This window comes from Apteryx rowi, unplaced genomic scaffold (genome assembly GCF_003343035.1).
Source record: "Apteryx rowi isolate R43461 unplaced genomic scaffold, aptRow1 scaffold_80, whole genome shotgun sequence".
Lineage (NCBI taxonomy): Eukaryota > Metazoa > Chordata > Aves > Apterygiformes > Apterygidae > Apteryx > Apteryx rowi.
In genome coordinates, this window is record NW_020451094.1 from 681756 (window position 1) to 694265 (window position 12510).

The following is a 12510-nucleotide window of genomic DNA, read 5'->3' on the forward strand; positions in this document are numbered from 1 at the left end:
AGGAAGACAGATGTGTAGAAAAGGGTGAAGGAGGGGGAAGTAGAGTAATGTGTTAGCCAAGCTAAATCAATGAGACAGAATCCACCAACATCTAAAGAATGTAAGTACTAAGCAGAGAGGGATTTAGCATGCTGCAAAATGGCACAACTTGCACCGATGAAGTAAACAAGGCTTAGAAAATAAATCCATTTATGCCAGACACATGGTAATCTAACCSCAGCAAACAGAAGAGATTTATTTTTTTGCAGAGTATAACTTCATTTAAAAAAATCCAAGCTTTGCAGCTGAAGTTGAAAAGGTGAACTGCATTTAAACAGATACGATACCATTCTCCAGGAACTACACAGTCCTCCAAAGCTCCTGCTGATCACTGTTCCATGCAGCAGCAAAGTGAAGGCACTAAAGAAAGGTGTCAATCTCTCCCCCCACCTCGGCCCTCCCCTTTTTAACTCTCTCATATTGCTTGCTGTCCACTACATGGAAAAGACCTGGCACACTCAAAAATGCAGAGCAGTTCTGAAAAAACTCGTAAAAATATTCAGTTTTGGGGCTGAAGTTCTATAAATTAAGTTAAGCTATAAGAYGGAGAGCAAGTTCTGACTTAACTTGTGAATCTCTTGAACTGAGGTACACAGTCTGCCTTTGGTTAGGAAGAGAGGCCACATTAGTCATGTAGGTGAAGTAATCAAACTGATAAGATCCAAGCCCAAAAGTCTGAACAGAAACTCCAGATTTCTTACGTTACAAAAAGCTAGTATAGAAGAATTAATGCACTAGCAAGAAACACAACCTGTGTTAAAACATTTACACTGAATGCACCTGAAAATAAGAAAACCTTAAAAATTCACATTTCCTTTCTATTTAGGACCCTGATTGAAAGAAGATTGGCAACTAAAATATTAAAAATAAATTTGACTTACTTGCAATATCCTGTACCATTCTGATATGGAATGCACCTTCCCTCATTAATACAAGGCTTGGAATCATCCATACACTGTAGAGCTGAAAGAAAAGTGAATGATGGTCAGATCAGGAGTCATACATGTAAAGTCAAAGCGTCATTAATATATTTTGGGGAACGGAAATGTTATACATAGCAAATTCTGTTATAACAGAAGTAAACTTTATATGGGGGAACAAAACCAAAGACACTATCACATAGTTTAAATTAATCTCTCGCAGCATCAAAAGAGCCAGACTGAAAAAGAGAATCAAATACAGATTTGTTCATCAGGCAGCTGAACACTTCCAGAGTCTCTTTTAGGTAGCTTTCAAAGCAAAGCACGCATAATTTCAGCAAGCTACAAACACATTCACATCAGCACTTGCACATTTTGGTTTTAGTGTCACACAATTGCTACTTTCTGATCAAAATTCAGCATTCAGATTCTCTTAGGTAAGTGGCAACTACTCCTAAGCTTTGTTTCATGATATCTTGTCTCAATTTTTTTCCTTCCTTTCTATTATCTCCAGGGTCACGTGGCACTGAAATGGGGGTCTCTCTCCCTCATAAGCTCACCTGCTATGTTTCTAGCAATCCAGAATTTGCTGCAACATCACTACTGTTAGGGCTACTCTAATTTCAGAATTGAGACTTATCGAGAATAAAAACATATGAGATCATAAAGACTTGCAGGAAAGAATTTGATGTTTATGAGGAGGATATACTCCGTAGCTCAAGTTTGACATTTTCAGTACGATATTTAAGTGAGGCATTAATTATGATATACTTCAAGACTAGTCAATTTTTACCCATGTCTACTGGAAATTTTAGTGAGGTCTGTTTGGAAGGAAGCAACGCATTCGCTCCAACCCTGGCAGGTGCTAGTCTTTGCAGTGGGACCTGAAGCAGCATGCTGTAACTATTTCTCAAGCAATCAGAAAGGTTAGAAATACGGAAAACCTGCCAGAGTAGGAGTAGGTTCCAGCATTCTGGAACCACAGACATTGACCCAATCCATCTAGGCCAGAAACTGCCATTTGAATAGCCCCAAGCTAGTGGATAAAGCTCTAGGAACCAGAAGTTATGGCTTCTGTCTTAAACTTTACCCACATTCCCGAAAGTCACTTGATCTTCCAAGCCTCCCTTTCCTTTTCCATCCCTCCACACACATTTCAATGCCTATGTATCTACTTCAACTATCGTACTGCATTTGGGAAAGCATTTAACCAATCTTGGCTAAAGCACCTAGAAGCATCAATAATATCCAACCACGTAGTCTGTCACTTGCGTTCCAGCTGCTGTAGGGCAGATGGCCTCTTTCCTATGGTTTTGCTTTCCTCAAACAGTATTAAATTTTCAACACAAATGCAGTTTCTGTGGATTATCACAATTTAAAATGAAGCCAACATCCATTTCAGAAATAATCTTAAAAGTCCTGAAAGTATACCGGGGAGGACTGGTCCAAGCTACCACTAAAGCTTATATTCTGGTCATTACAGAAGGGATTCAGAAACAAAAGAGATAAAGGCATCAGTCACATAGAACTTTCTCTGCAACCAGCCCCAATTCAGTCCAACAGTCAGACAACTTGGAACAGACTCCAGTTACTATCCAGGGCTTGAAATGTTATTTCTCAATAATCCTGGAACACGTGAACAGGTTACATGCGCTATTAGGTACACAGGAACATTTTACACTTGCAATCCCAAGGGAATATGGTAAAATTAAATCCAGTTGTCCCAAGACATTAACATTATTTCTCACAATACAAGCACGGCTGTTTCCTGTTAACCTGATTTCTGAAAACAGGGCACCAGATAACACTGCTTCCGCAGAGCTCTCAGGAAACGAGCAAAATTCCACCCTGAGCCCCTTTCTGATAACCTCCGGGGTCACTGCTACGCAGCAACAGAAATACTAACACAGATTTGGGATGGTTTTCCCCTCCCGCAATGGTGAAAAACATTCTGATTTGCACCTATCGTTTTTTGCCCCATTTACCAGCAACATCCCCAGGTCTTCGATTCCAAACTTAATCTGCGTCTCTAACGCTACGGGTGCAGCAGCTTGTTTTCAAAGCACACATTAGCTCAGTTAGCACCGTTGAGTTATACAGCGTTCAACATACGCCCAAAAGGACACGTATATTCAGACGTCTCTCACTGCTTAAGCTACTCCAAGAAAATGGAGGAACGTAAAGTGAGCCTTAGCACACTGCAGAGAACCAAGATGGGAAACAGGCTGGGTTTTCTCAGCTCACTACCTTAAGATTCCTTGAATTTTCATTCTCTCACATCAATAAAGCCAACGAAGCAAATACTCAGAGGATTACTTCTTTTGTGCCAGTGCTTTCAAACAGAGTTTGGTAACCCCTTCGAGTACCTGCATCCCCAGTGAGAACTCACCAGCAGTTTCTTTTGCAGCCCATACAGTAAAAACCCAACTAGCATTTGGCCCAAAACATCCTTTAGCACAACTGCACGGGGCGAAAGGAGAGGGCGACTGCTTTCAGCTTTTCAGGAAGGATATCCTGAGGCAGTGAAGCAGAACACCGTGCCGCTCGCCTCCCCCCTCTCCCAAAATTACAGTCTTAGAAAAACTGCAGGTAAATAACTTCTGGTCTAGCTCGCTAGGCCAAATACAGATACAGGGGGGAGGCTTTGGCAAAGTAATGATTAATTTTCTCCTGTTTCTTGACAAATTATTTTTGCCTTGAACTCCTGCTTAGCAGGTCATTAAACTACTTCTGGCCCTTGTAATTCTTTTTCACAGAGACACAAATTGAACTGGGGAATGCAGGTAACTACATATATATTGCATATAATATTTTAGTAGTGAAAGAAAGTGAAAAAACAAAAGCAAACTGACCACTGTACCTTTTTCAGCTTAAGACTAAAATGGACTAAACATACATTCAAATGTAAATAAGATCAAAAAATACTGGAAGGCAGTGCTTTGAGCACAGAAATGCTAACTAACTTCGTTGTGAGAACTGTAGTCTTCAATTTCCCTTGTGATTTCTTTTTTTAAAAAGAAGGGGTAATGTTACTTTTTAATACTCATTTTAATATAGAATATTGTTACAGTTATATTAACTTAATCTTATTTACATTTAATACTTTAATATTATTATATATTAATATTACATAATAGCATATATAATAGTGTGTATTATAAATACCATGTATCAACATTTTAAAATAGATATTTTAATTATATATTAATATAAACTTTAATAATTTCCCAACACATGCAAAGAACTAGGCATTTCAACATGATTTACTTCAAAAGCTACTTTTCTGCTACCCCACCCTGTTGTGCTCAAGAGTCAATAGTATCAGAAGCTTTATCTTCTGCCTCAGCCAGCATAAAGTTAAAAATACTTCTGATGTTAACTGGAACAGCACGAGAGAGGACAGTCTTGTCTTGAAACGAAAACCCTGGTCAGCCCTTTTTCTAGAAGCCACAGATGAAATCAGCAGAGCTGTCAAGGCTTTGAGGCTGATTCTGAGGATTCTCTTCTCCGTTAAAAAACGGTGGAGAATAGTTTGTTGGTTTTATGGGCTTGCCCTAGCTTGCAAATACAACTGAGAAGACTGGTACCTGAGTTAGCCTAGACCAAGTGCAAGCAGCGATGTGTCAAGTCCTCACACTCTCAGGCGGTGGAGTGCTGACTCAGGTACGCCAGCAGGACCTCGTGGGGATATGCCAGGGCTCATTACCGTACCGAACTGCCTTATGATTTTTATCAGTCCTCTTGGGCATATTAAGGTAATACTGGGAAAACACCCAATGATTATCAAAAGTTTGGCTCAAGCCCTTACTATGCAGTGGCCAGGCCACCGCTGAGTGAAAGAAATATCCAATTTCTAGCCTGCATTCTAACCAAGTTTAAAAGCCATATCAGATAAAGACTTTAAGTGTGTATGAGATGAACATTATTAGCTAAACTACCCAGCTTAGAGTCCATATAAACCATTGCAGAACACCTGCATTTAGACACAAATTCTAATCTGATATTTTAACTAGCCTACCAGGACTATGTCCCAAGGCTAGAATGAAAAACTGGTAGCTGCTGCTGTAAAATGAACACAGGCAGAAAGTGATACTCAAGAAAAACTATAGGAAGTGCTGTGACTCTAAACATCTGAATCAGTCTAAGGTCACATCTATTTGGAGTACAATTTAGATCAGGTTGGAGTACAACTGGAGATGAGTTTGGAGTACAATTTAGATCAGGCTAAAGAAACAGTTAAAGAAAATCCAAGAGGAAAAGAAAAAGTTATGTTTCTTTAGGATGCCAAGATGATCTGACAGTTGTGATTTGATTTCTACTCTTCATCTGCACACTATAAATTCAGACTCTTTTTAGGCTAGAAAATTGAAAGAAATAGTGAAGGACTAACATCAGAAGCTGTAAGTGTCAGCATTCAGCTTTTAAGAAGAAAGACTGCTATAAGGGGGAAAAAAAAAGCTGTAACTAGAGAAAATCAAAGGGCTTTGTAACAGATACTAGAAGGGGAGTAAAGCTAAAAAACTGCTCACCTACGAGTCGAGAAAAAGTCAAGTAGAAATAAAAATGCAAAATATCAAAACAATTAACGCTGTGAGGAAGAGACGTTATAAAGCTGGTTTCCTGTAACTCTGTGAACTGTGGTTGATTATCCTGTATCTAAGAACACGCAGGCTCTGACCAAAGCTTTTTCTGCAAGTAAGGGGAGAGCGATACTCTGACGCAGACTGCTAGATAACTAACAGAGCCGCCTCATGGTACAGCCTTCTCCTTGGGAGGACACTAATGGGGTGTCTTTCCTCTTTCTAYCCACAAATTTTCTAGTAAGTTGACAGAAACTTACTATCTTCTAAACATCTAGCCCTCTCTCAGATATGGTTGCAAACAGTCAAAAGGTTCAAAAGCTTCTTGGGGGAGAAGGTGGACAACAACCTACCTAAAAGAGAGAAGAAAAGTCAGACCAAAACTAAAATGTTGAAGACTAGAAAGAAAGTTAAAAGACAGGACAGGTTTCAATAAGCTTTATATAGTTAGTGGATTTACTTTCCCAAATGACATTCATGAGAAATAACATGTCATTTCAACTGTTATTCCCTCACATATCATGAGGGAGGAGGAAAAGGATTCAAAGTCATCAAAGAGTTCACCCAGCAACACAGGCATGTATGAGGAATCACTTGTGCAAGTTCAGACTACTCTGTAGCTGCAGAGTTGTATCAGCTCTGAAGAGAAGGGCCATCAGCAAGGTCAGAAACACAACTCCACCGCAAATCAAGGTGTCTCAGATTCCCAGTGTAACAAACAGCCTCCGATTCCCTTCCGGAAAAACACTACGTGAAGAGAGGAGCTAAGAAAACAAGGTTGAAGGATGAGGTGAAGTACCTGGAAAAAGCCTGGTAGCTCCTTCCTGTGAGGAATCCAACAGGACACGTCAATGGTGACAACGCRCATGAGCTGAGGAAGCGCAACGCTCAAAAAAATGGTAAGGACTAAGAAATTGCATAAATGCGGAGAATACCCTAAGATAACCAAATTTTGGAGGAAAACCACAAAGGAGAGAGAACTAATTAGTCTATTCACTAATCTCAACAGATTACAGTTCAAATGAGGTTATTTATCATGGAAAGGAACCACTAATAAATAAATGCTAGCTGACAACACTAGAACAGTTTATTTTTTGGAGGCGAACAGATCACCCAACAGCAGCGACACAGGGAGGAAAAAAAAACAGGAGAAATCCTTACTGTGAAAAAGTGACAAAGCCCTTATATTCAGCTCAAACAGATTTAGAAAATGTTAACATTTTAGGAACTTAAGCAAGCTGAGCAGTTTGCCTGTCACAGGTAGTAAACGATGAAGCTTGCCTACACTGCATGGAAATCCATAAAGTAAACATAATCAGATTGTTTAAAGCATTAAGAGATCCATATGCATCCAGTTGCTATAAAAGCTTTATTTATTCAAAAGATTCATGGTTCAGCACTTTCAAACAAGACACGCTCAGCTCGACACTTCCTCTTTATCTTTGTTAGATAATAGGTGATTAAGATCTGACATTCCTGATAAGGTAAAAAAAATTTTATATAAAAGTAACATGCACGTAATATTTTATTAATTACAGGCTTATCAGTACTCAATAACAGCTCTAATTCAAATTTAAGGATAAAAAACCCAAACACTAAACAGATAAATCCTCCCTTCATGTTTCTCATTTCTGATACTGAAGCCTGCAAGACTAACACCTGCAGATTTATTCAAAGCTCATCTTGTTAAGACCAAAAGGAAACGAGAAATCATTTGGGAGAAGTACTCAGAGCTCTGTTGCAGCAATAAGTCAAAGGATCCATAACAGCGATCCGTGAGGTAGTTCTGATGCCTTGCTAGGCTCCTCAAAGACACCAACCGCACTGGAAACAAGAGTTGATTTCCACCATCTGCTACAGAACACATATAACAGCAAGGTGTTTTACAGGTGGATGGTCCACATTCAGATACAGCACAAACCTCCACGCTGAGAAGAGGTACTCACTGTAACACTAGCTTCTCACAGGTGAACAGCTGGGGAAAATGAGTAAGAAAATTGCAAAAAAGTCCAGCCGTGCTAACTGTAGGGTGCAGCCTGAAAGCATTTATATGGTGCTGACTGGGAAGAGATGCCCCCCAGATTCCAGGGCATCTCAGGAACAAGTAAAGCCGAAAGAAAACTGCCAACAGGCCACATCCAGCACCCTTCAAATGTTCTCCACTGTTTGTACAAATAAAAGCCTGAAATAAATTGGATAGCTCAACTCAGAAGCTGACCAGAGCTCAGAGGAGTGGGGAGGAACACAGACAATCCCCTATATCTTTTGAGAGAGAAAACCCCAAGTGTCTAAACTGGTTTTCTTCACTAGCTTCTCTAGGTTCCATAAGGCAAGCAAAGAAACAGTTGCAAATATCAAATATTTAAGTGGATTTCAGAAGTAACAAGCCTATAAGAAGAAGAAATTTTGCTTTAGAAGTCCATCAATTTGTTAAATTCAAGAGGGCAAACAGCAAACCCAACCACATTATGTAAAGCTAGAGGTGATCCCGTAAGCTCTCAGACCCACAGAACTGCCTGCCCTACAATCATCTGTTTCAAATCTCTTCTCCAGTCAAAGAGCCTGAGTATCTAGGAACAGGTAGAAAGTATTAATTTGTCCTCTGAAGAGCAGAGCTGGGAACTGTTGTCCAAATTCACAGACAAAATTGGAGACTTTCTGTCCTCAAGGTCTCAGAACTAGGAACCTGTGGGAGGACTACTATTTTTATCAGATGTGGCCACAGTTCATGTGACACTATTCCTGTTCAAGAACTACTAATAAAAGCTCAAGTTGTAATATACTGAATTTTGGATGAACTTTTAATGCAGTTTAAAAGTCTGTCAACCATATTCTCTATTTACTTTCACAGCTGTTGTTTCCTGCGTTCCCATATTTTCAGAGTTTTCCACACAAAGCCAAAATATCTAAAATCCAGAACTGCAACACAAAGCATTTACTTAAAAAAAAAAGTTTTTAACAAAAAACATAGTTAAGGCAATTAAAGAGCTGAAGAGGTATTGGTGTTTCCATGGAAATCTGGCAGAAACTATGCTTGCCGCATTCTCTGAAGTCTTCCGTCATCCTCCATTACTAAATCTTTATTAATTTGAACATTAAGAGTGTTTGCCTCTGCAGAAGTGGTAGCCCACTACTTGTCATTAGCATCGCTTCCACAGCAATTAATGGTGATGTCAGAGAAACAAGATTAAGACTTGCTGCATGGAACAAACAGCGGGGACCAAGGCCATTTTGAGATACAAAGCTCTTTTTTCATCCTTATGCAGGCTAAAAAAAGGACATGTGCCCTAGGAACGGGCTATTTTCTAAATAGAATGAATGATTATTTCTGTAGTGCTCAGATGTTCATGTATTTAGAATGATATAGGCACTATTCCTTCTGGACAGGCATTGACCAGACACAGCCCTTGACTTTTGTTGGCAAGATGATCTTGGAATGAATTAATAGAAACTAAGAATATAACTACAAAAGGCCATTTTAACATAGATGCTTAGGAAAGTTCTTTTTCCAACATGGATGACATTTCCTTAATATGCCCCAAAGGAGGAGTCAGAGTTAATAATCACTATACCATTCCTTGGCTTCACAGTCATTAGTCAAGAGTACAAACTGAAAGGAAATGAAGTTACGTCAACTGAAAATTGCGAATGTTTGGTTTTGTCTTTAAGTAAGATTCCCCAGTCCAGAAGAAGCAGGCTGTAAGAGTTCTGCTGATCTTTTTACATTTACTCCTAATTTTACAGAGAGTATACATTCAAATCTCATCTGCCCCAAACCATTAGGACAAYGATGGTTTCACTCAGCCCGAATGTTCAAACCCTAGCCACGGGTTGTCTTTCACAACACAAACAGTTTTAAAAAATTGGGATAAGCTGAATAGGACCAGATCAATAATATTAAAGAAAAATACCAACTTACTGCAGCAGCAGCAAGACGAGAAATAAAAGGAAAAATAAAAACTGAGAAAGCTGACAAAAGCCCAATCCACCCATTGTAAGAAATTCAAATACCAAATACTACCAGAGGCATAACTCCTCTTTTCCCAGAGATTCAAGTCTTGAGAACGTTTGGGAGAGCACCTTCACATATTTTTTAATTGACTAAATGATGCCCTGCAGGAAGTGATGTAAGCTAGCCAGATTATAATCGCACTCAATTTTGAAAGTCTAAATCAGCATCTTTGATAAGAACAAATTTGATAGACAGTAACACCGTCAAATGATCGAGTAAAACTTGCTCTTCAGCAAATCCACACCAAGCAAACAGACCAGCACTGTCAGCATTATCTAAAGTCTTCAAAAGTTTTGCTGTTTTAAGAGTAAAGATCCCAAACTGCGGCTCACAAAGGCAATACCTTTATGGTGCTCTAGAGCTATTGCGAACTGTTAGAAATCAAGGGTTGATAGTCAACTGCAGTCTGGTAAGTTTGGGCTTAGAGAAACTCAGAGTTCACTTTTGCACCAACAAAGGTTAATAGTAATAATAATAATGCTCACTGTAATTATCCACCATTACTAAGGAGGATTCCCGTTTCACCCACTGCTGTCTGATCAGAAAAGGAACGAATGCTGTCGACATTAACAGTAATTACCAGGAGAGTGTTCTCACCAACTGTACAGGTGTTCCCGCCCCACCCCAGCTTACTGCAACTTCAGCTCCAGCCTTTTAGAAAACAAAGGCTCAACTGGAAAAGCAAGTTGCTACACCACTGGACTTGCATGATGAGGCAGAGTTGAGTAGTCCAAACCATAGCACTTAGCACATCCAGGAGCCTCCTATGCATTGACCGAGAGGGCTGGTATCAGATACCTGCTGCCTCTTGCACAAGAACGTCATGACAGGTGAATACATATGTATCTGAAAATACTCTTTTGGTGACTTCATCTTTCCCTTTTCCATTCATTCTAGCCACAGCTTCCACTCCCAAGAACCATATGCAGGTCAATATCTTATGAACCCCAGGAGTCGTTTTCATTCTAGATTTTTACCTCTGACAACCAGTCTTTATTTAGCACTGGAACAAGTTCTGATCCACAATACAAATTCAACTTCTGCAGCATGAGAGGACTTAAAACAGCCTCCTAGATACGGAAAGCAAAGACTTCTTCCCTGTCAGAAAAGGAAGTTCTTAGGTCTAGCAACAAACTGATAAGTTGCTAGCATTAAGCCACAGTTTAAATAAATGGRCATGACATTTAGTCTTTGCAAAAATAGTATTTTGCCATATTACTGGATTGCATAAATCATTTTCAGAAATAACAGCCCCAACATGCACCACACGTCTACCCTACCATCAAAACAAACTTCTCAGTTTTTAAGACATCGATCCTTGAAAGAGCCTTCATTTTTCCCATCCTTTTTGAGCAAACCTGGCCAAAACATATTCAGGAAGTAGCTTTTTTTTGACCCCAATCATTTTCTTCTAACATAGTAATAAGACTAAGCAAGTCAGATTTCAGATTCACAAAAAAGTATTCCTCCCAAAAGACAAATAACGATCGCTCCAAAGTCAAAACATAGATGGATTAACCAGGCTACTCAGTATCCAAGAGAGCAGTGGTGGTCAAAACTCTGCAGATACCAGCTTCTACTCATAATCATAACGAAGATTAGAACTGCTGAAATTATTGGCAGCTCACTTGGTCAATCACTAAACAACTTCCACTACCACTCTCTCCCATCACTTTAGTTTTCAGATGACTTGTGAAGAGTGATCTGCCTTATTAGGAGCAAAAAGAAAGAAAAAAAAAAAGAAGAAAAAAAAGAGAAGTCACACAAGTAGTCAAAGACTGCTGGTCCTTGATAGCTTTCAAGTGCTGCAAGGCTGCACATGATTTATCCCCTGAACGGGGAGGCTCCTCGGAGAGGCATGAAATCCATGAGGAGCAATCAGTTAAGGCTGTGGATCACATCCTCCAGCCCAGCAGTAAAACCTATGGCCAAGGCCAACGTAGAATGGGAAGCAATGATGAAAAACAGCAATTTCTTCGGATACACAAACATGCACACATAGATTCATCTAGCCTGACCTGCTTGTTGATTGACAATTAGAAAAGGAGGGAGCACTTTTAGTAAGTCTTCCCATCTTTCTGAATATGTAGGTATTTCCTCAATAAAGTTGAAATACCTATGCCTCATGTTCATTTTAAGTGATGGAAAGTAGTAAACTTTTTTCCTCCTGYGTTTCCAAATCAAAAACTCAGACATTCAATTCATCCTTTTGCAACACTACATAATAAATACTACTACTACATTCTCAATAGAGGAAGACTTCCACGTAAACTTCCCACTACGTTTAATCCCACACCAGAGTGTGATTCTTAGGCTTCCTATCACAGGATTTTTTAAGGCCCTCTCGCTGTTTTAAAGCCAGCTGCACTCTTGAAAGTCTGCGCTCCGAGTTTACAACGCCGTAATCTGCGCAGGTCTCCAGGGAGTTAGTGTTCCCAAAAYCCCAAAGAGCACAGCAAAGGAGGGTCAGGGGTGGCTCTCAGTCACTCCGGCTTTTCATGCAAGGACTGCGCTTCGGCCAGAGAGACCAAAATCCCCACTGAGTAATTCCTGCGTTACTTACGCCACCTCGCATTAACATTACGCCACGCTCCAAGACGTAACTGACATCTCGCTGTTTAGCCTCTACTGCTGATTTCCACCGGAGGAAACGCTGGGGTCATTTTCAACACCGCCCCCCCCGGCGCCCCAGCGCAGCAGAGCCCTGTTTGCCCGGTAAACACCCGCGCGCCAGGCGGGCCCTATCGATCTGGAGGCAGGGACGCAGAGGGAGGCCTTTCCTCCTCCGCCCGCGGGGCCTCGCAGGCAGGCTGGGATGGCTTGGGGGGGCCACGGCACCCGGCAGACCCCCGCTGCAGACCCCACCCAGGTCCCCGCCTCACCCCACGGACATGGCCCCGAGCCCCCCACACCCCGCCTCACTCCATGGAGATGGCCCTGAGGCACCCGCAGCCCCCCG

General features: G+C 40.6%; 1 protein-coding gene across 1 annotated transcript in view; it reads right to left on the reverse strand.

Annotated features, from left to right (window-relative positions):
• Positions 1 to 12510, reverse strand: part of NOTCH2 (notch 2) — a 95369-nt gene that overhangs the window by 78953 nt on the left and 3906 nt on the right. The window contains exons 2-3 of the mRNA XM_026089164.1: positions 12115 to 12165; positions 921 to 1002 (exon numbers count right to left, since the gene is read on the reverse strand). Coding sequence (XP_025944949.1) covers positions 921 to 1002; positions 12115 to 12165 — 133 coding nt within the window. The remainder of the gene's footprint in view (positions 1 to 920; positions 1003 to 12114; positions 12166 to 12510) is intronic.